At 43.0% G+C, this 24,588-nt stretch overlaps 1 protein-coding gene across 3 annotated transcripts; it reads right to left on the minus strand.

The window, feature by feature from the left end:
• Positions 1-2,816: 2,816 nt before the first annotated feature.
• Positions 2,817-22,925, minus strand: LOC115159396 (polypeptide N-acetylgalactosaminyltransferase 9). 3 transcript variants are annotated; one of them, XM_029709059.1, is made up of 10 exons: positions 21,870-22,925; positions 15,893-16,082; positions 15,617-15,783; positions 15,311-15,485; positions 13,677-13,874; positions 7,289-7,406; positions 5,222-5,407; positions 4,894-5,127; positions 3,637-3,804; positions 2,817-3,526 (listed from the first exon to the last, which is right to left on the minus strand). In XM_029709059.1, the coding sequence occupies exons 1-10, from the start codon at positions 22,108-22,110 to the stop codon at positions 3,380-3,382; spliced, it is 1,824 nt and encodes a 607-aa protein (XP_029564919.1). In that variant the 5' UTR covers positions 22,111-22,925; the 3' UTR covers positions 2,817-3,379. The 3 variants fall into 3 exon arrangements, with proteins under 3 accessions (XP_029564919.1, XP_029564920.1, XP_029564921.1); XM_029709060.1 differs by lacking the exons at positions 15,311-15,485; positions 15,893-16,082; positions 21,870-22,925 and having other exon boundaries at positions 15,617-15,684; XM_029709061.1 differs by lacking the exons at positions 13,677-13,874; positions 15,311-15,485; positions 15,617-15,783; positions 15,893-16,082; positions 21,870-22,925 and adding an exon at positions 12,359-12,768.
• Between the last annotated feature and the right edge of the window lie 1,663 nt (positions 22,926-24,588).

Genomic DNA, 24,588 nt, shown 5'->3' on the forward strand with positions numbered 1-24,588 from the left:
ACAAGCACAGCTATCACCCTCGGCATCTCATGATACTCATGCATTTTTCAACAACATATCATCTTCGCTCTACTTGTCTTGACCTTGAATTGAAATTGTTTTGCACAGGTTGCACATACTCTATTTCAGTATCTCAAATATTGCAATGGTAGTGAATACCAAACAGCAAAAACTTGTCATAACTAGGTTCTACACAGGGAAAATGAGCAGGAGGTACCTATACAAGAGACGCAGGTCCGGGTTCCTTGTTAGAATTCGTAGGCGAGTGAGTAACCCACCTCTACCATCCATCCTATTGGCCAATGTGCAATCATTGGAGAATAAACTGGATGAGCTCCGTTCAAGACTATCCTACCAATGGGACATTCAAAACTGTAATATCTTATGTTTCACCGAATAGTGGCTGAACAACGACATGGATAATATACAGTTTGCTGGTTTATCCATGCATCGGCAAGACAAAACAGCAGCCTCCGGCAAGACAAGGGGTGGTGGTCTGTGTCTATTTGTCAATAACAGCTGGTATGCAAAATCAAAATTAAGTTTCAAGGTTTTGCTCGCCTGAGGTGGAGTATCTCATGATAAACTGTAGACCACACTATTTACCAAGAGAGTTTATCTATATTTTTCGTAGCTGTCTATTTACCATCAAAAAACGATGCTTGTACTAAGACCATACTCAATGAGCAGTATAAAGCTATAAGCAAACAATAAAATGCTCATCCAGAGGCGGCGCTCCTAGTGGCCGAGGACTTTAATGCAGGGAAACTTAAATCCGGTTGACCTAATTTCTACCAGCATTTTACATGTGCAACCAAAGCCCCAAAAAACTCAAGACCACCTTTACTCCACACACAGAGACGCGTGAAAAGCTCTCCCTGGCCCTCCATTTGGCAAATCTGGCGATAATTCTATCCTCCTGATTCCTGCTTACAAGCAAAAACTAAAGCAGGAAGTACCAGTGACTCGCTCAATACGGAAGTAGTCAGATGACGCAGATGCTAAGCTACAGGACTGTTTTGCTAGCACAGACTGAAATATGTTTCGGGACTCATCCGATAGCATTGAGCAGTATACCATATCCGTCACCGGCTTCATCAATAAGTGCATCGATGACGTTATCCCCACAGTGACCATACTTACATACCCCAACCAGAAGCCATGGATTACAGGCAACATCTGTACTGAGCTAAAGGGTAGAATCCCGCTTTCAAGGAGCAGGACTCTAACCGGGACGCAAGCAACACTGAAGCATGCATGAGAGCACCAGCTGTTCCGAAAGACTGTGTGATCACGCTCGCCTTAGCCCATGTGAGTAAGACCTTTAAACAGGTCAACATTCACAGACAAACTGGCAAGTTTCTTCACTGACATTTTCAACCTGTCCCTGGCCGAGTCTGCAATACATACATGTTTCAAGCAGACCACCATAGTCCCTGTGCCCAAGAACACCAAGGTAACCTGCCTAAACATCTGTAGCCATGAAGTGCTTTGAAAAGCCGGTCATGGCGCACATCAACACCATCATCCCAGAAACCCTAGACCCACTCCAATTTGCATACCGATCCACAGATGACGCTATCTCTATTGCACTCAACACTGCCCTTTCCCACCTGGACAAAAGGAAGACCTACGGGAGAATGCTGTTCATTGACTACAGCTCAGCGTTCAACACCATAGTGCCCTCAAAGCTCATCACTAAGCTAAGGACCCTGGGACTAAACACCTCTATCTGCAACTGGATCCTGGATTTCTTGACTGGCTGCCCCCAGGTGATAAGGGTAGGCAACAACACATCTGTCACCCTGATCCTCAACACTGATCCTCAACCCTCAAGGGTGCGTGCTTAGTCCTCTTCAGTACTCCCTGTTCACCCATGACTGCGTGGCCAAGCACGACTCCAACACCATCATTAAGTTCGCCGACGACACAATGGTGGTAGGCCTGATCACCGACAACAATGAGACAGCCTATAGAGAGGAGGTCAGAGACCTGGCAGTGTGGTGCTAGGACAACAACCTCTACCTCAACGTGATCAAGACAAAGGAGATGATTGTGGACTACAGGAAACGGAGGGCCGAGAACACCCCCATTCTCATCGACGGGGCTGTAGTGGAGCAAGTTGAGAGCTTCAAGTTCCTTTGTGTCCACATCACCAACAAACTACCATGGTCCAAACACACCAGGACAGTCGTGAAGAGGGCACGACAATGCCTATTCCCCCTCAGGAGGCTGAAAAGATTTGGCATGGGTCCTCAGATCCTCAAAAAGTTATACAGTTGCACCATCGAGAGCATCCTGACAGGTTCCATCACCGCCTGGTATGGCAACTGCTTGGCCTCCGATCGGTGCTACAGAGGGTAGTGCGTATGGCCCAGTACATCACCGGTGCCAAGCTTCCTGCCATCCAGGACCTCTGTACCAGGCTGTGTCAGATGAAGGCCTTAAAAATTGCCGAAGACTCCAGCCACCCTAGTCACAGACTGTTCTCTCTGCTACCCCACGGCAAGCGGTACCAGAGGGCCAAGTCTAGGCCCAAAATGCTTATTAACAGCTTCTACCCCCAAGCCGTAAAACTGTTGAACAGCTAATCAAATGGCTACCTGGATGCCTCCCCTGTGCTTGATCACAAAGATTACAGTTCACATGTTGTCTGATTGAAACACTTTCATATAATTAGAGAGCCTGGAGACTCAAGGTCAGCCCTTTGCGTAAATGTATGTGGAACCAGCTGTAGAGGTGAGAAATCAATACTTTTCATGATTAAGAATAGTAAAAAACTCCGCTCTTATACAAAATCACTCGTCAAGAAGGAACACATATGTCATAATGTTTAATGTCATATTATCATTCGATTCAAGTTGTTGTGTACAATTTGTGTTTTTCACTTTTTCCTCTATTGTCCATGAATGTGAGATAATTTAGCCCTCCAGATGACAGACATATGATTGAAGGAACATAATTGTGTTCAGGGATTATGGCGTGATATGAATGAAATCTGAAATCAGAAACAAAACACACTCAAAATGAACTGGTTCGTCAACATGTGCCAGTTCGCTTGTATTACCTCCTTTAGTATCGCAGACTGCAACTATCATTGTCATAGACAACCTCTGTAGCGGGTATGGTACTTCCTCTGGTTCTTCGTAAGGATAAGTATCCTCCATACTTTGTGATGACTTGTTGTTAAGATGCTTGAGATGTGGAAGGTTGGTGTTGAGATGTTTTTGAAATTCCTTGACATTTCCAGGAGCAGACAACAGAGTCTATAACCTCAATCCAAAGGAACACAATATTTGTAAAGTGGATTGTCCAAGTGCTACAAGGTAAGAGTCCCATGTCTTTTTTGTAGACATCAGCTGGCCTGTATATTGTGCCCTCAGTGTCGTGGAGGTTTGATCCAGTTCCTGATAGTCCACCTCTGACCAGAGCACCTCTGGACCACCAGCCGTAGGCCGAAGCTGGCCTCTTTAGACATCTCCACCTCCAAACAACGACCAGTGTCTCTGCTGATTATTGGGCCGTTCTACAGAGGGAAGAGGAACAAGCTGTGGTTATAATTGCAGTATTAAAAAGCAATACAGTTTTGGCAGGAGTCCTTTTTTCCCCACAAGTCATGACATTTTGAAGTTTTACCTGACTGAAGTCCCAAAGCCTTTGTGATGAGTGTGACGCTCCATCAAATTTTTTGAGACTTGGCGTCCGCCCTCGTCCCTCGTCCACCAGACACTTGGTGTTGGGCAAGAACGTAGTAGAACCCAGGGGACCAAGCTGCAAAAGCCCTTCTGAGCTATAACGGCCCAGCTAAAAAAACATGTCAATGCCAAGTAAACATCAAGTTCTGACAAAATATATGAAAGGTTATACACAAATACTATCTTTGCAGACACCTACATACAGTAGTCACTGGACAATACAAAACCTGTTGAATACATCTGTACACATAGGAATGGTACATGTTATTGTGTAATCCTTGAGCTGTCTCATGAGAAAGATCCTTCTTGATACCTTGAGTACAAAAGGTCATAGTGCCTCTTGAGCTGAACAAGAGCTGTCAAACCAGTGCCTGCTCTTTCAACAGCTGAACCACAACTACCCAGTGGAAAGGCCATCTTGAAACAAAAGATGAGACATGACCAAGTAAGCCTTCAATCCAGCTCTATTGAACTTCAATCAAATCCAATGGAAGGCCTGTCCTTAGTTACTGTTGAGATGTCCAACAAACATTTGCTGTGTAATTGACTGAAATACTAATGACAATGTAGACTTGATAGATACCACAGGGATATGTGGTATGTATGTTCCATGCTGATGAAAGCTAAATTGTTTATGAGCGTAATGGACCATACAGATCCCTTAGGTGAGTACATTTTGTTATAAATGAGACCCAGTGATCCTATCGGAAGAGTTCATTGTCATTTGACGTTGTGAGCTTGATCTCTATTTCATTTCACACGCCAAACGCAACTTCAAACCAGTGAATGTCACAAGTAAGGGCACAGACGATTACAAAATCCAGGGTTGAATTATTCACAGTGAACAACACTCAGGAAACTAGATGCCAGAGAGGATGTTGGAGCCCATCACAGGTGCTGCTGCACTATTCTGAGTAGAGGTAACCTTGTCAAATTACCCTGTGCCAAGCCAATTCATTTGGAATTCACTGAATTACCATGCTAAAGCAAGCTAAATGAAAGCACAACCAACTACTGTAAGATGAACAATGGAAGGGCTTCAACGCAAATGGGTATGCATAATATATTGTGGACATCTGCAGGGGCCAGAGTGTATGGGATAGTTATAAATGTTTTCCTGAACTAACATAAGAGCTTGTGTAAGAGGATTACATTTCTATGCATTCAAGCATATAAGGTTTTAAGAACTTTTCCTGACCTGAGATGTCATGCCATGACACGGGTAGAGAATCGCGCTGTTGTCATCATTAGGTCCTTGGTCTAAGCAATAGCCACTGGCCTTGCTGTTTCGCACCTCGCCGTAGGTGATGGTGTCATTGTACACTCGCATCTCTGGATACACATTCTGCAAGTACCACTGGAAACTATGACATTGCAATTTCTTCCTCAAGGCGATTCTCTCAGAAACATCTCCAAAATCAACTCCGGGGTTCTGTTGAGTTAGAAAACAATTCACAGCACCAAAATCAATGACCAGTTAAGACGCAATTGAGCTGTAGAATATTGGGGAACTACACTAGACTCACGTTGATGGGGATATTCCAGGCCATGTAGACGTGCGATTTGTAGTCGTCCATCCACACCTCGGCGGCCCTCAAGGCATTGCGCTTTGCATAGTAATCAATGTCGTTGTTATAGGGTTTCTTGGTGCGTTCAATGTGTGCCACCCGAGCACACGGTAACACCTCCATACTCCCCCCGCACTGCCATACCTGAGACATAACATAGACAGTTCAAGAAAGAAAGAAAGAAAGAAAGAAAGAAAGAAAGAAAGAAAGAAAGAAAGAAAGAAAGAAAGAAAGAAGCCTGACCACAATAGTAAAATAGCATTATATTCTAAAGATAAATCTTGTTGAGAGAGGTGCCGCCGAGGCAATTGCCCACAGGCACATGGAGAGCTGTTAACACCTTCCAATTGCCCAGTTGCTAGGACATTTTTCAGGCAAAGGGCCACTTCATTGTGTGTATGATTATACTATACTGATGGTGTTGCCAGAATTTTTTTTTAGAGTACCTCTTCATACTCCAGTGCATTGAGCACAGCACAGAGAGGTGTTGTAGGGTTAGCAAAAATATAATTTGCCTTAGATCTCTTTTGATACAATCAGCTGTCTCTCATTGGGTTTCTGTTATTGTGCTGTCACCCTTTCCCACTGTCTCCATTACCTGGACCAAATGTTTTGTACTTTATTCCCCTCTCAGCATAATAGGTGCATCTCTCTCTCTCTCTCTCTCTCTCTCTCTCTCTCTCTCTCTCTCTCTCTCTCTCTCTCTCTCTCTCTCTCTCTCTCTCTCTCTCTCTCTCTCTCTCTCTCTCTCTCTCTCTCTCTCTCTCTCTCTCTCTCTCTCTCTCTCTCTCTCTCTCTCTCTCTCTCTCTCTCTCTCTCTCTCTCTCTCTCTCTCTCTCTCTCTCTCTCTCTCTCTCTCTCTCTGTCTCTCTGTCTCTGTCTCTGTCTCTGTCCTGCTGTCTCTGTCCTGCTGTCTCTGTCCTGCTGTCTCTGTCTTGCTGTCTCCTCTCGTTTCCCGCACACTGCTGCTCACGTCATAACGATCATGTTGGAAGTGTGAAATAAGTCTGTGTGTCAGTGGGACGCTGGTAGGTGACTGCAGAGTTCTGGAACACATTCAGTTCTCACACTGGGACACAACTTCCACACCAACGTCACTACAGACTTTTTTACAGTCTACAAACAAAAATATTCCTGTTTCCCAAAAACAATTAAACTATCTCAGTTATAGTATTAGAAAAAGCTTTTGGGAAATAACTGATGGACAAATCACCTGACACAGACCATTTTTTGGTGCACTATAAGGGCATGTTTTGTTATTCAGCAGTACCAGGTGGTGCGGTGCAGGATAACTTCCATCCATATTCATGCCAACTGGTCTCTCTGTATGCTTAGAGCCTAATGATTCCTTAATGATCTCAGCAGAGCCAAACAAAACATGCAGGGAGAGAATTTAGTCAGAACAGACCCATATGTTTTAATAACATGCCATTGATGCCAAGTCACAAATTATTTTAGGACCTAAGTTAAATGATCGGATTGAATATTCCATTCTGTTTGATAGCAAAACTGACCCTGTATATAATGTGCTTACTTTATCATGTTCTTCTTATTTCTTATTTTTATTACTGTGTGTTTTTGTTCTACCTTTTGTTATGTTTAGTACTACATTGATATAGATTACTGAATTGTTGGGTTTAGAGCTGGCAAGAAAGGCATTTCACTGGACTTGTACACAAGACTTAAAACGTAAAACTGAACTTGTTTTGAATCATACTTCACATAATGGCAGCCTATCCCTTTTTAAAAGATATTGAAATCTATTTGGATCAGGGCCAAAATATATAGAACAATTTGCTACCGTTACATTCATATTAAATCCCACCCACATCCTTTTTACTGTGACACAGCTTAATTGAACTTCATGCATCTCTTACAGCACACAAACACTTGAACTCGCCAGTCACAATTACAGAATGATTTTCTTGCTTTATAATCACATTGTAATGGCTAACACATAATGGACCACATAACATACTGTATTGATCAGTTCTTAGTTTAAGCATGTACCATTTAGAAACTTACCCTCATGCCCAATTCAATGTTCTCTCCTCCATACACCTCCATGCCTGGGTCTAGAAGGCCAATCTCTTCAAAGTATTCTCTGTTCACCACAAAGGAGCAGCCAATCATGGCAGGGGTCCTGAACGGAGAAATAACAGATTAAGGCCTAGCGGCCTACCCTGTACAGAGTTAGAACATCGTGTATATTTTAAGAACAAGTTTTTCAAGCCCACGTTTTCTGTCTATAGAAAGCCTACACACCCTTGGATTTCTTCACTGTTATTCTGTTGCAAAGTGGATCGATCAACACGATCAACACAAAATACTCTAATGTCAAAGTGGAAGACAAATTCTAACATTTGTTTTTGAGTAATGAAAAATAAAACACTAATATGTACGACACTAACATGTTGGAAACACCTTTGGTAGTGATTACAGCTGTGAGTCTTCTTGGGTAAGTCTCATATGAGCTTTGCACACCTGGATTGTGCAATATTTTCCCAAGCTCTGTCAAGGTGTTGGGGATCATGGCTAGACAGCAATTTAAGGGGGCAGTTACTCAGTGAAGTGTTGTGTTAGATTTGCCCCAAACATTTAGGCCAAAAAGTGTATTCCTTTGCCATGTTCTTATAAGTATTACTTCAGTGCCTCGTTGCATACATTGCATGTGTGATGGAAATGTTCTCTGTGTGTATCAAAACAAATCAAATTGTATTTGTCACATGCGCCGAATACAACAGGTGTAGACCTTACAGTGAAATGCTTACTTACAAGCCCTAACCAACAATGCAGTTTTAAGAAAATATCTAAAATAATTACCGGTTAGTCAAGGTAATTGAGGTAATGCAAATAGTCTGAGAAGCCATTTGATTAGATGTTCAGGAGTCTTATGGCTTGGGGGTAGAAGCTGTTTAGAAGCCTCTTGAACCTAGACTTGGGGCTCCGGTACCGCTTGCCGTGCAGTATCAGAGAGAACAGTCTATGACTAGGGTGGCTGGAATCTTGGACAATTTTTAGGGCCTTCCTCTGACACTGCCTGGTATAGAGGTCCTGGATGGCAGGAAGCTTGGCCCCGGTGATGTACTAGGCCGTATGCACTACCCTCAGTAGTTCCTTGCGGTTGGAGGCCGAGCAGTTGCCATACCATGCAGTGATGCAACCCGTCAGGATGCTCTCGATGGTGCAGCTGTAGAACCTTTTGAGGATCTGAGGACCCATGCCAAATCTTTTCAGTCTACTGAGGGGGAATAGGTTTTGTCGTGCCTTCTTCGTGACTGTCTTGGTGTGCTTGGACCATGTTAGTTTGTTGGTGATGTGGACGCCAAGGAACTTGAAGATCTCAACCTGCTCCACTACAGCCCCATCGATGAGAATGGGGGCGTGCTCGGTCCTCCTTTTCCTGTAGTCCACAATCATCTCCTTTGTCTTCATCACGTTGAGGGAGAGGTTGTTGTCCTTGCACCACACGGCCAGGTCTCTGACCTCCTGGTCAGTCTCGTCGTTGATCAGGACAAACACTGTTGTGTCATCGGCAAACTTAATGGTGGTCATATGTTTAGAATAATGCTGCTTTGTAATTACATGTCTTGGTTGGGTTCATTCGAGTGACGGATTGACTACACACAGGAGTAAACCATAATATCATTGATAAGCAATTTGGCAGTACGCCCAGAACATTGCTCTGGTAACCAAAAGGAGCATCTCAGTTTCAAGGTCCCAGCTATGAAAGAAAATACCTTGTGAGGTATCAGTCAGTCACATGCAGGAACCAACATTAAAAATGAATAATGAAACATGTAAATCATGCTTATATGACTTGTTTGTGTAGCATCAAGCTTAGATTGAGTTGGTGGACCTCTCCGGCCGTGATAATAAAGAGGGATTCATTTAATACTGACTTCAGGTGTCCTTGGTGTTGAATTTCCACCACACATGTTTTGGAATATTCTGTATATTTGTATTCTTCTTTTCACTCTGTTATTTAGGTCATTATTGTGGAGTCACTACAATGTTGTTGATCCATCCTCAGTTCTCTCCCATCACAGTCATAGAACCTTTTAGCTGTTTAAAAAGCACTAATGGCCTCATGGCGGCAGCCCTAATAGTGATGGGGGACAAAATCTATACAGTTACATATCGGGATATTATGTCTGACGACACACTACATGACCAAGTGGTATGTCGACACCTGCTCGTCGAACATCTCTTTCCAAAATCCCCCATTTGTTGCTATAACAGCCTCCACTCTTCTGGGGAGGCTTTCCACTAGATGTTGGAACATTGCTGCGGGGATTTGGTTCCATTCAGCCACAAAAGCCTTAGTGAGGTCGGTCACTGATGTTGGGTGATTAGGCCTGGCTCTCAGGTGGTGTTCCAATTCATACCAAAGGTATTTGATGGGGTTGAAGTCAGGGCTCTGTGCAGGCCAGTCAAGTTATTCCACACCGATCTCAACAAACCAGTTCTGTATGGACCTCACTTTGTGCACGGGGGCATTGTAATGCTGAAACTATCATGACACAAGGCGAGACCCAGATGCAGACACAGGAGGCAGATGGTTGGAGTCTTACAGTATTTATTCATCCAATAGGGTAAGTCAAGAGAATGGTCGTGGACAGGCAAAAGGGTCAAAACCAGTTCAGAGTCCAATAGGTACCGAAGGGAAGGTAGAATCAAGGTCAGGGCAGGCAGGATGATCAGGCAGGCGGGAAAGTAGTCCAGAGACAGGCAGGGGTCAAAACCGGGAAGACGATCAAAAAGAGAATAGCAAAAGGAGTACGGGAAAATCATGCTGGTTGACTTGAGCTTCAAGTTCTTTGGTGTCCACATCAACAACAAACTAGAATGGTCCAAACACACCAAGACAGTCGTGAAGAGGGCACGACAAAGCCTATTCCCCCTCAGGAAAATAAAAAGATTTGGCATGGGTCCTGAGATCCTCAAAAGGTTCTACAGCTGCACCATCGAGAGCATCCTGACTGGTTGCATCACTGCCTGGTACCGCAAGGCACAACAGAGGGTAGTGCGTACGGCCCAGTGCATCATTGCGTACGGCCCAGTGCATCACCGCTAAGCTACCTGCCATCCAGGACCTCTACACCAGGCGGTGTCAGAGGAAGGCTCTAAAAATTGTCAAAGACCCCATCCACCCCAGTCATAGACTGTTCTCTCTTCTACCGCATGGCAAGCGGTACCGGAGTGCCAAGTCTAAGACAAAAAGGCTTCTCAACAGTTTTTACCCCCAAGCCATAAGACTCCTGAACAGGTAATCAAATGGCTACCTGGACTATTTGCATCACAGGAACAGGTGACAGAAACAGGAAAGGACCTTCCCCAAACTGTTGCCACAAAGTTGGAAGCACATAATCTTCTAGAATGTCATTGTATGCTGTAGGGTTCAGATTTCCCTTCACTGGAACTAAGGGGCCTAGCTCGAACCATGAAAAACAGCCTCAGACCATTATTCCTCCTCCACCAAACTTTACAGTTGGCACTATGCATTTGGGCAGATTCGTCCGTCGGACTGCCAGATGGTGAAGCGTGATTCATCACTCCAGAGAATGCATTTCCACTGCTCCAGAGTACAATGGCGGCGAGCTTTACACCACTCCAGCAGACGTTGTATATCATATCATATTTTTTATTTATTTTGTATTTTTATTTATTTAACCTTTATTTAACCAGGTAGGCCAGTTGAGAGCAAGTTCTCATTTACAACTGCGACCTGGCCAAGATAAAGCAAAGCAGCGTGACAAAAACAACACAGAGGTACACATAAACAAACGTACAGTCAATAACACAATAGAAAAATCTATGTACAGTGTGTGCAAATGTAGAAGATTTGGGAGGTAAGGCTATAAATAGGCTATAGAGGCGAAATAATTTCAATTTAGCATTAACACTGTAGTGATAGATGTGCAGATGATGATGTGCAAGTACATATACTGGGGTGCAAAAGAGCAAGAAGCTGTCCCAGACCTGCTGTTTTCAACTCTCTAGAGACAGCAGGAGCGGTAGAGATACTCTCAAAGATCGGCTATGAAAAAGCCAACTGACACTTACTCTTGTGTTACTGACTTGTTGCACCCTCGACAACTACTATGATTATTATTATTTGACCATGCTGGTCATTTATGAACATTTGAACAGCTTGGCCATGTGCTGTTATAATCTCCACCCGGCACAGCCAGAAGAGGACTGGCCACCCCTCATAGCCTGGTTCCTCTCTAGGTTTCCTCCTAGGTTTTGGCCTTTCTAGGGAGTTTTTCCTAGCCACCGTGCTTCTACACCTGCATTGCTTGCTGTTTGGGGTTTTAGGCTGGGTTTCTGTACAGCACTTTGAGATATCAGCTGATGTAAGAAGGGCTATATAAATACATTTGATTTGAAGATAAATAACAATGTGGGGATGAGGTAGTTGGGTGTGCTATTTACAGATTGGCTGTGTACAGGTACAGTGATCGGATGTTGTAGTTGGGGATGGAAATTTCAGGATTTTTGGTGGCCTTCCTAAGCCAGGATTCAGACATGGCTTGGACATTAGGGTTGGCGGAGGATGCTAAAGCAGTGAAAAAAACAAACTGATGTTAACATGCATGAAACCAAGGCTTTTACGGTTACAGAAGTCAACAAATGAGAGTGCCTGGGGAATAGGAGTGGTGCTGGGGGCTGCAGGGCCTGGGTTCACCTCTACATCACCAGAGGAACAGAGGAGGTGTAGGATAAGGGTACGGCTAAAGGCTATAAGAACTGGTCATCTAGTGTGTTCAGAACAGAGAGTAAAAGGAGCAGATTTCTGGGCGTGGAAGAATAGATTCAAGGCATAATGTACAGACAAGGGTATGGTAGGATGTGAGTACAGTGGAGGTAAACCTAGGCATTGCGTGACGATGAGAGCGGTTTTGTCTCTAGAGGCACCAGTTAAGCCAGGTGAGGTCACCGCATGTGTGGGGGGTGAGGCAAAACTATCTAAGGCATATTGGGCAGGGCTGGGGGCTCTACAGTGAAATAAGACAATAATCACTCATCAAAACAGCAATAGACAAGGCATATTGACATTAGGGAGAGGCATGTGTAGCCAAGTGATCATACCGTCCAATGAGTAGCATTAGGTGAATCAGGGAGCCGATTCAGTAGTCGCTACTACGCTAGGCGAGCTGGAGACACGGCGATTCAGACAGGTAGCGGGCCGGGGAAAGCAGATGGGCCTTTGACCATGTCGGAACGGAAGGGCCTGTTGAAACCACCTCGGATGATTACATCAGCAGACCAGTCATGATGGATTGGCGGGGCTCCGTGTCAGCAGTAAAGGGTCCAGGCCAATTGGCAAAAGAGTTATTGTAGCCCAGGAATTAGCTGGTGGACCTCTTTGGCAAGCCGGGAGATGGGCTTAACTCGAGACTAGCTCAAGGCTAACTGGTGCTTGCTTCGGGACAGTGACGTTAGCCAGGGGTAGATACTCGGATTGAAGCTAAGTATGCTGCGAAGATCTGGTGTAAAGGTTCAGAGCTTGCGGTAGGAATCCTGAGATGTGGTAGAGAAAAAGCAGTCTCTGGGTTGATATCGCGCTGTGCAGACTGGCAGGTCTTGACCAAGCTGAGGCTGGCTGGTGTCCGAGTTAACGGGGAAGAACGCTAGCAGTGGCTAACTGACTACTAGCTAGTAGCTAGTTAGCTGGCTAGCTGCTGATGGGGGTTTCGGTTCTAAAGTATAAAAATAGCAGATCCGTACCACATTGGTTGAGGCGGGTTGCAGCCTTAATCCCTAAGCATACCTTCCTGTAATAGAGCTCAGTTCAGAAGGACGACTACATCTTTGTGTCTGCTTTAATACATCATCCAGAGCATAATTATTAACTTGGCCATGGTTAAAGAGATATTCAGTGTCTGATATGTTATTGTCACCCATCTACTAATCATTGCCCTTCTTTATGAAGCTTTCGAAAAGCTTGTTGGTCTTTGTAGTTGAATCTGTGCTTGAAATTCAATACTTGACTGAGGGACGGACCTTACAGTTGTTGATGTATGGGGGACAGAGGAAGGGGTGGTCATTCAAAAATCACATCAACCCCTATTATTTCACACAGAGTGAGTCCATATAACTGTGATTTGTTGAGCCAAATTTTACTTGTGAATTAATTTAGGCTTGCCTAAAAAAAGGGGGTGAATACTTATTTCATTTGGATTAATTTCAAAGAATGTGTAGAATTTTCTTTTCACTTTGACATTATGGAGTATTTTGTGTAGATCAATGACAAAAATTACAATTAAATCTATTTCAATCCAACGTTGTAATGCAAGAAAATGTGAATAGAAGGGGTGTAGACTATCGATAGGAAATGTATTGCAGAATATTGCATCAGAGAACTGCCCCAATAATGTCCGAGAGACATACTGTACTTTTCCCATACCTGATGGGGGCCGTCTCATCTCCTCTGTCCTGCCAGGCCTGAGGGGGGGTGATGTACATACACCAAAGGCCCCAGTTGTAGCCATGGGCCGCGTTAGCATACTGCTGCACCTCAAACGTGTTGTACTTGATGTTGTCGATCGACGGTAGAATAATACGTGTTCGATCCTCCCTGATTCTGGTTAGGATTGGCTCTGCCCTGTCAAAGGAGGAAAGGAAACAGATTTTAGTCAAACTTTTCATCTCTATAAATATTCTAAAGTTGCTTGAGATGTTTACTGGTAACTGTACACTGTGGTGTTCATGCTGACATGATAGGAAAAGCATGACAGTAAATCATGTTTCTGTCATCTCATCTGTTCCCAGGGGGAAAATGGGGCCACCACAGTCTGTTCAAGCGTTTAATCATCATCATCAAAACATCCTGAATCCTCACTGCTAGCAGAGGAAGGTACCGTACTGTTCTCATCTTCCCTTACACTTGACAGTTTATTTTCCATTTCACATCCGTTCCAGAGAACAAAACCAAATAACTAGTAATTTATGTACTGTAGCTAGCAGTTCTATGTGTTACAACTGTAGTGAAACACTGATGGCCTCACATGTAGGTCGTTCCACCTCAAAAAGCACAAGAAAGAGGATTTCGACACCCACCATCTCAGAATGCTCTGAAATCGTTTCTGTTTTTAGAAACAGATAAGATTAGCATTTCTGCAACATTATTTTGTTGAAATATAATTTGATCTCTGAGAAATTAAGCTAATTGATTGCATCCAAATTGGCCATTTTATACTTGTTTTTGGATTGGGATTGGCATGGGGTGTGCAGGGGTGCGTGGGGGTCTTTTGATCATGTCTTTGGATTCTTCATGTCTTACTCATTGTTTGAAAAAAGTTTGGACCAAATTAGATGTTAGGTACTATACTTAGTTAATATTATATGAATCCTATAAATTAAAATGGACAATTTGGGTGCAATCAATTAGCTTAATTTCTCAGAGATCAGATTATATTTCGACAAAAGAATGTTGCAGGAATGCTAATCTTATATGTTTCTAACTACAGAAACAATTTCAGATGGTGGGTGTCATGGTTTACTGAAATGACATGGAACGACCCATGGGACGCATGGTGTGTTCAATGGTTTTTCAGTGTAAAACTTGACTGATGCAATCAGATATCATTTCCATTGTGGACATAACTTTTGCAATATGAGTGCAGTTAAGGAGTCTACATTTCACAGCTGCAATATCATTTTTAGAACAAACAGGGTTAACTTCTGAGAGAGAGTGTCACCTTGCCTGAATTAATTCCTCTTTCTGAAGTGGTGTGGTAAAGATGGATTGTGGTGACTACTGTACCTCCTTGTCTTTCCATTACTGAGAGAAAGGAACACCTCTGATTTGCAAATAAAAATGCTTTCTGTCAGTTGCACAAACACTGTCAGCAGATCTCAGTGTAATGAATTCCAGGCTTAAAATAGTACAGTATATAGCTAGATATTGGAGGACATATGGCGGACGTATGGCACCTCAGTGTTGGGAGGAATCTGCATCTGATTGATGATAATGCATGAGACGATTTTAAACTCCTTTTCAAGTGTCAATCTGAGGGGAAATAAGAAGCTGTTCCTCACCATGCTGTGTTGAACTCAACATGTGCGTCAAAGAAGCCAACAACTGGTGCAGTGGCAGCTTTCCAGCCAAGGATTCTGGCCCGTATAAGTCCCTCCCGTCTGCTATTTCTCACCATCTTCACTAGGCCTGGGTACTGCTTATTCACATACTGATCCAGATTCAGCTTTAGCTCCACTACAACAACAAGAATAATCTGTTGGAGCTCAAACTAGAAAACCATCATTTCAAATCTCTCTCTCTCTCTCTTGCGCTCTTTCTCTCCCTCTTACACACGCACACGCACACTGTAAAAGCCCTTGTCTTACCACTGTCACTGTTGTCGTCCACCAGGATGATCTCCTTGAGGATGTGTGCAGGTGTGTGATTGACCAGGCTGTGGACTGACCGTAGGATCACTGACAAGGCCTCATTTACAAAGATGAACACCACCGTCATCTGAGGGAGGTCATCTGGGTAAGTCATCAGCTTGCACCTGTCAACACAATTTAGTGAGAAGCTGTCACATCAGTACCCTAAACTCATAATGCTTTATTATGTTACCTTCTGGTTTTCAAGCTGTGAGGGCAGGGTTTAGGACCTACTTTTTCGGCCTGTAGTCAGGAATGGATCTATCCAGTGGGATTTGATTGCTCAGCTGTGCGTTGTAGCCGTACTCTTCGTACTTTCCCCCATCTGGGTCGCGGACAGGGTTTCTCAGAGTTGCAGGGGTCCTGGCCTGCCCCTGTCCCTGGCCCACTCGTCCCTCCAGTACCCCAACTGGCTTTCCCAGACCTGTGGAAAGTCAGAGAAAAATGTCAGACTCATTTTGCAAACTGTCTGAGGTGCCTCTGGATCACAAAAGCAAGCAAGCTGTTACCCTTTTCATCTCAATGTGTCAGTCACTTGAGCTGTCTCTTTTCCCCCGAGAACGTAAACAAAAGGTGAGCATCTAGATTCATTAGAGAGTTGGCAATTGAAGTTTAGACAAGAGAAATAATTGACAAGTCTACTGTCTGCAGCACCTTGTCTGTGAAATTATAATTGGTCATCTTAATAAACTCCCAGTCTGACTGACAAACAGGATAGCCAGGGATAAAGGAAACTGAAGGCTATTATTATTATTATTATTCACCTAGACTTTACTGGTGGGAAGTAATACACAGTGGGACAGGGGATAGGATGATTGACTTGTAATGTGAGTAGAATGGCTTATACTGTCAGTACTACAGCAGGACCTGGCATCTTGCTAATCCAACTTCTGAACTGATTATGCATTTAAACACTGAATTATGAGTGTCATAGTCAAAACATTGGGAATGAGTTAGAGCAATTATTGGTTGAATAAATTGATTGAATTAGCTTGTCCCTTGGGGGGATTTTATGATGCAAATGCATCATACAACACCACATTGGATAAGGAAGAGGAATCAGTAAATGTGATATAACCGTCAAACCTGCTGCAGAAATGTCCCTAACTGGCTTAAATTACATCAGTGACCTCCTGATATATAACCTCAGGATCATGGGATATAGAGATTTCTTCTTGGGACTGCTTGTTTTGTGCAGCAAAAGAAGAGGTGATATTTCAGGATAACTAGTTTGTCCTCTACACTTGTTTAAAGCAAGGTTGAGACCCATCAATTAAGGCTGACAGCATCCATCCTCCTAAACTGCTTTGTGGTGGAGTCCAATTAAGCTCCTCAAAGAGAATGTTGCTAACTATTGTAGGTGCTAAAAAGAGGGGCCATGGACATTACTCTTCTCATGGAGAGCTACTGGATTTGCAGTCTTTTGTTCCAAACAGTCCTCTAAAACAAATCTGATTCAGCACCTTATTAGTGTCTCTCCAGTAAGAGTGTTGGCCACCTCTACGTGAGAATGATGTTCATTGACTACAGCTTAGCGTTCAACACCATAGTGCCCTCCAAGCTCATCACTGAGCTAAGGACCCTGGGACTGAACACCTCCATCTGCAACTAGATCCTGGACTTCCTGACGGGCTGCCCCCAGGTGATGAGGGTAGGCAACAACATATCCACCACGCTGACCCTCAACATGGGGGCCCCTCAGGGAGTGTGCTCAGGGGTGTGTACTCCCTGTTCACCCATGACAGTGTGGCCAAACATGACTCCAACACCATCATGATGTGTGCCGATGACACGACGGTGGTAGGCCTGATCACCGACGACGATGAGACAGCTTATAGGGAGGAGGTCAGAGGCCTGGCAGTGTGGTGCCGGGACAACAACCTCTCCCTCAACATGAGCAAGACAAAGGGGCTGATCGTGGACTACAGGAAAAGGACGGGGCTATAGTGGAGCAGGTTGAGAGCTTCAAGTTCCTTGGTGTCCACATCACTAAAGACCTATCAGGGTCCAAACACACCAAGACAGTCGTAAAGAGGGCACGACAACGCCTATTCCCCCTGAGGAGGCTGAAAAATTTGGCATGGGACCTCAGATCCTCAAGAAGTTCTACAGCTGCACCATCAAGAGCATCCTGACTGGTTGCATCACTGTTTGGTATGGCAACTGCTTGACATCTGATCGCAAGGCGCTACAGAGGGTAGTGTGTACGGCCCAGTACATCACTGGGGCCCAAGCTTCCTGCCACCTAGGACCTCTATACCAGGAGGTGTCAGAGGAAGGCCTTAAACATTTTCAAAGACTCCAGCCACCCAAGTCATCGACTGTTCTCTCTGCTACCGCAAAGCAAGCAGTACGGGACCGCCAAGTCTGGGACCAAAAGGCTCCTTAACAGCTTTAACCCCCAAGCCATGAGACTGCTGAACAATTAATCAAATTGCTAACCTGACTATTTGCATTGACCCCCTTATTTTATTTGTCTTTTTATTTATTTTGTTGCACTGACTCCCTTGCACTGGCTCTATGCACACTCACTAGACTCTAAACACACACTCACACATACTACACTGACACTCCAGCACACAAAACACACACACACATGCGTATTGATGTCAAACACACACACATTCCTTCGCACTCTTCAGATACTCTGCTGCTACTCTCTGTTTATTATCTATTCATAGTCACTTTACCCCTACCTACATGTACATATTACCTAAATTACTTTGACTAACCTGTACCCCTGCACATTGACTTGGTACCGGTACCCCTTGTATATAGCCCCATTATTGTTATTTTATTGTGTTATATTTTATCCTTGTAGTTTATTTAGCAAATTTGCATTGTTGGTTAAGGGCTGGCAAATAAGCCTTTCACGGTAAGGTCTACTACACATGATGTATTCGGATCATGTGACAAATAATATTTTATTTTATCTAATAACAAACAAACAAATGTCTGGCCAATCACACATTGTATTTACAGTAATAGTGTTAATTATCTGGAATGTTATTTTATATAAAACGTAAAGTATAACTCTCCATATGGATTCGACTAGGGCTCATCAACTAAATGTTTTTCTTGAGTGAATGGTCTGGGGGCCAGAACATAATTACAAATCATTTATAGACTGCACATTGACCGCAAGAAGCCCAAATAGATATAATATTTGACTAAAGCAGAATCATTTCAAACCTTGCTTACATTTGTATACGATCACATATCTCTGAATTATGCGTGGGAATTAGGGTTGCAAAGTGTCGGAAACTTTCCGGTAAATTTCCGTAATTTTTCTGGACATTTTCCAAGGGAAGTTAAGCCCAGGAATTTGGGGAATTTTGCTTAAATTCATCAAAAAAGTTAGCTTATAACAGTGAACCTTTTTTGTGGGATACACATAAGGCAATTCTAGGCCTTGTGGCATATTTTGGTTACACTATCCCCAATTCAATGGAATTGTAACCCTCTGCATGCACAGTACATTCTTCCATCACATGTGCAGTGCACTCCTCCATCACATGTACAGCTGATTCTCAAGATCTTGCACACTAATGAGATGCTATTGAGCCCACACTACTACACTGTCTGAGCCAAGGACTACATGCTTTCTGGTAAGTTTTGATTACAATACTGGGTGGGGTGAATATATTTTATATGACATACATGATTTTTTGGTTAACTAGTAAATAGTAGCCTACAGCAAAGTGTGTTTTTAAATCATTTCTAACTTGTTAACAATTTCTGCTAATTCGTTTTTGCTACCATGTGGGTTTTAGCTTGCTTGAGCCTGCTAACTGAGCCTGCTAACTGTGTTAATTCACCTGTTTCCATACATGTTTCATTTTAAAACATTTATCTTACAAAGGAGTTGTTTAATCTAACTGCTTCAAGTGAAGGTCAAGTAAATCAGAGAGAAAGCGGACTGTATCGAAATCCTCTCTGATGGGTGGTCAAATGTTCGTGGGCAAGGAATAATTAACTACATCATCGCCACCCCTCAACCAGTATTTTACAACACAGACACAAGGGACAACAGACACGTCGGTCTCTACATTGCAGATGAGCTGAAGGCAGTCATCAATGACCTTGGACCACAGAAGGTATTTGCACTGGTGACAGACAATGCTGCGAACATGAAGGCTGCTTGGTCTAAAGTGGAGGATTCCTACCCTCACATCACACCCATTGGCTGTGCTGCTCATGCATTGAATCTGCTCCTCAAGGACATCAAGGCACTGAAAACAATGGATACACTCTACAAGAGACCCAAGGAAATGATTAGGTATGTGAAGGGTCATCGAGTTATAGCAGCAATCTACCTCACCAAGCAAAGTGAGGATAATAAGAGCACCACATTGAAGCTGCCCAGCAACACCCGTTTTGGGTGGTGTTGTCATCATGTTTGACAGTCTCCTGGAGGGGAAGGAGTCTCTCCAAGAAATGGCCATATCACAGTCTGCTGATATGGACAGCCCCATCAAGAGGATCCTCCTGGATGATGTATTTTGGGAGAGAGTGGTAAGCAGCCTGAAACTCCTGAAACCTATAGTAGTAGCCATTGCACGGATTGAGGAGACAATGCCATCGTGTCTGATGTTCAGACTCTGCTTGCAGATGTAAGAGAAGAAATCTGTACTGCCCTGCCCACATCACTGTTTCTCCAAGCAGAGGAAACTGCAGTTCTGAAATACATCAAAAAGCATGAAGAAGAAGAAGCCCATACACGCCACAGCATGGATACTTGGATCCCAAGTATGCTGGCGAGAGCATCCTGTCTGGTGCAGAGATCAACAAGGCCTATGGTGTCATCACTTCCGTGTCTCGAAAGCTTGGCCTGGATGAGGCCACGGTTCTTGGTAGTCTGGCAAAGTACACTTCCAAGCAAGGGCTTTGGGATGGAGATGCAATATAGCAGTCGTGCCAACATATCTCATCAGCCACCTGGTGGAAGGGACTTTGTGGATCTAAGGCTGTTTCCCCTGTTGCCTCCATCATCCTCCAAATCCCACCAACATCAGCCACCTCAGAGCACAACTGGTCCTTGTTTGGGAACACACACACCAAAGAACGCAACAGGCTGACCAATACAAGGGTTGAAAAATTGGTGGCCATCTGGGCAAATTTGAGGCTTTTTGAGCCTGACAACAAGCCATCCTCAACAAGGTTGGAAAGTGACAGTGAAGATGAGGCCTTGGAGTCTGATGTTCAAGAGGTGGAGATTGAGGAGGTCCAGGGAGAAGACATGGAAGCCTCAGAGGAAGACATCCAAAGCTTTAGTTTCTAGACTATCATTTTACAGATGTATATTGAAAACGTTTTTGGGAGATGCGATGGATCATTGGGGATCATTCAATATTCCCTTTTGTTGTTCAGTGAAATCATCCCATGTGAAGTCAACTCATTTAATTAAAGTTCAATTCGTAACTAAATTGTTTTTTAAAATTTCTATTGGAAGGATTTCATTATTTTAACTACTTATGATAAGGTAAAAGGTTTATGTTTCTGTCTCCATATGATATGGTCAATTTATCCAATGCAAAAAAACATCTACTGTTAAATGGTATTAATATTAATTTGCATATATTTTCGTTAATTCCCATATATTCCCGTTAATTCCCATATATTCCCGTTAATTCCCATATATTGCCATTAAATCCCACGGAAAGTTTCCACCTCGGAATATTCCCCAAAATTGCAACTCTAGTGGGAATACTTGGGAACATATTTCCAAAATGAAAATCACTTGGAGCTGATTTGCTGGTGTTTTTACAGTCGTTTATGTCAAACAATAAAAAAATGGACAAATAAAATCACCCAAGGGCCAAGTTCGGCCTGAGGGCCGCCAGTTGGGGAACCCTGGAATAGATTTGTATAATGCCGTTCTTTCGGAGAAAAACAGAGCCCTTTGTCTGGGTTATTTTTGAATGATGTAAAAACAGATTAGACATTTAGGCTGAAAGCGATGCTGGGAGTGGGACTATAATGGATGAGGTGGATGTGGGCCAGGTTGATCGGTTATTCCAGTTTAGGGGAATGACAATACCCATAGGTTGTACAACAGCTGAGATGTGGCAAATCAAAGAAACACTGTAAAATGCATGATTTACTCAGTCGGGCCACTATAAAAGTAATTCATAAAGCACTGATGTGGGGTGAAATAAAGTTGCACCAAGCTGACTCTTGGTGTTCATGATCACATGGATCAATCATTTACCGTTCAATTGATGGTAGACCACGTCCTCAAGATGCTCAAGCCTCTGAAGAATAGCTTGCTTCTCCACAAAGTTAGTAACTTTCCCATTTCTGCGGTTAGATCTTTGCACAGTGGTCCTGCCGTTCTTCAGGAGTTCCTCTGAACGATCCTGAATTCTGCAGTAAACCGAGAACAGTATAATACCCACAAACATGCAGATGTTTAAAGTCAACAAAGTTTTTATCTGCCGTGCGCCAGCCATGAAACCGAAGGGAAACCGACAACATCTACCCGTGATAGAAAAACATGCACAATCCAAGTTTAGTGACCGATCTTTGTTTATATGTATAAGGAACGTATCGTCATCATAGCCACCTCAGTGCTCCCGCGCAGAAAATGAGATATCCTGTCATCAGCACCACTTTCGCCGCAGGGATTATAGTAGGCAAGAAGACTATATAAAAACAATCAACCCAAATTGAATCTCATTGCCATTCCATTGCACAGGTTATCCTCTCCAAAATGGGTCAAGAGAGAAGAGATTTTAGGACGAATTCCTGCCCCCCCAACCAACTGCTTACACTGCCACACCGTTAGAACGACAGAATCTCTCTCTCAATTGAGAGAGATGGGGCTTGTTTTCCACTTGCCAGTAGTAGGCTAAAATTCATGACAAAAGAAGCTAGAGTAGGTATTATCCCTTCTGGTTTCACTCAGTCACCCTTCTTGATGATTTAAAAAAAACATGAAAGAAAAAAAACACCAAGGAGTTACTGATGAGACATTAATGTAATCCTTACTCGCAGTTTCTCATGCTCGCTTGATGAAGACTGTTTAGAAGGCTATCGATAAAAGGACCAAGGTATGTCCGATATCGCGCGGATGCTCTCTGCGTCTGTCTGTACAGAGAGATAAAAGCATTCTTGTTACTGGTCTCTCTCTCTCTCTCTCAAATCAAATCAAATTATATTAGTCACATGCGCCGAATACAACAGGTGTAGTAGACCTTACCGTGAAATGCTTACTTACAAGCCCCTAACCAACAATGTAGTTCTAAAAATACGAATAAGAATCTCTCTCTCTCGAAGAGCCCTATTACAGTCAGTGTTCAAAGCTGATCAATAGTTGTTTTGATCGTTTTAATCAGTTGAGGTAACAATTGGTTTAATAGTTTTAACCAGTTGAGGTAAAAAAAATAATAATATCTGGTGCAATTTGTCACCAATTACTTTCAGCAGCTCTGACTTTATATTAAATGCCAATTGTATTTAAATGTTTATTAATTGGTAATCTATTGTGAACCCTTGTGATCTAAACCTATTTCCCTTATTGATTAAGCAAGGTAACATGACTGGGCCTACTTCCATCGTCAAGAAACTAAGCCACCAAGGTCAATCAAGGATGTTTGGTGTGCTTTCTAGGAAACACCATGAATAAAGCCAGGAAAGTACACAATGTCATTCTGTGGAGTTTTGCTGATGTGGTTTTTCGCTGTACAGTTATTTCCCAGGGCACCCCACATAAAGCAGGCGGGTGCTGAATGTGCGTTGCTATAATTACACAATCCACCCCAGAGGCCCAAACTGTTCCTCAGGGCAACGGTCAACAGTCTAGACCTGGGGAGGGTTTGTGGGGCCTCATATCATATAGAATAAATAAAGCCTGTCCCAGAACATCCAATGATAATAAACACCTATGGAGAGAGAATAAATATCCCCACCCACACATAATCATTATCACATGTGTACAATTGCATAATTTATTGAATAATAAAATACATATCATCAAGACCTAAATTATATTGCAGTAATAAAGGACTGAAGCCAGCTGTTAAATAATCCTACAGTAGCATTATGCATTGAAGAAGCTGCACCATAATCTAAAAGAAAAGTCAAGAATAAGGACATACATGTTTTCCAGGGCCCAATACTTGCAATACTTTTATTTACTTGGTCAAAGTGATCCAAGAAGTGCCATGTTCTGAGCACATGAATTTAATCTTTTCAATCTGATATGTGGATCTGCCAAATCCCTTATTTGCATCTAACAACATTAGCAAAACTGTTATTTGCTTGGTGAAATTGATTATGCAGACAAACCAAATCATCCATAGAGAATATTCATGTACAGCTTTACATCCATCAGCATAACCCTGACTTCATAAGATATGTTATATTCTGGGTAAAAAGTGCTGAGGGCAGGTTAATGTTTCTAACAAAAGTTGATTTGTGACCAAAACGGTGTTTATTTTCAGCAAAGTGACAGGAATGAAAATGTCTGCTCAGAACAGAAATGCCAACTGATAATATTTTCTTACTTGATCATGTGTTAAAGGGCACAGGGCAATAGGTCAAATCAGGGATCATCAACCAGATTCAGCCATAATTACAAATGATTTGTAGACTGCAAATGAACCACAAGAAGCCCCAACAGATATTATTTTTTACTAAAACATAATCATTTCCAACCTTGCTTGCATTTGTATACGATCGCATATATCTCTCTATTATACATGGGATACTTTGGAACAGATTTGGTGTTTTTACAGTCTTTTATGTCTAACAATAAAAAATTGTTTCCCGCCAGTTAGGGTACCCTTGGCTAAGGCCACTAATCTTCCATTAAACTTGTTATTGTTTGAAAAACACACTGACCTTTAGCCACATAAAGTGTTTGTTAAGATATATTTGACACTAGCAAAAGCCAGCCTGTCTGCACATTTTAAAGTTGCTTTTGCTTT

Source organism: Salmo trutta, chromosome 23 (genome assembly GCF_901001165.1).
Source record: "Salmo trutta chromosome 23, fSalTru1.1, whole genome shotgun sequence".
NCBI lineage: Eukaryota > Metazoa > Chordata > Actinopteri > Salmoniformes > Salmonidae > Salmo > Salmo trutta.

What these genes read in the sequence shown, in the direction of transcription:
- LOC115159396 (XM_029709059.1), bottom strand. Translation starts at nt 22,110, where the DNA reads ATGGCTGGCGCACGGCAGATAAAAACTTTGTTGACTTTAAACATCTGC. An exon ending in CCTGACTACAGGCCGAAAAA is followed by an intron (nt 15,784 to 15,892) that starts GTAGGTCCTAAA and finishes TTGTGTTGACAG; the next exon opens with GTGCAAGCTGATGACTTACC. An exon ending in GTCATGGCATGACATCTCAG is followed by an intron (nt 3,805 to 4,893) that starts GTCAGGAAAAGT and finishes ATGTTTTTTTAG; the next exon opens with CTGGGCCGTTATAGCTCAGA.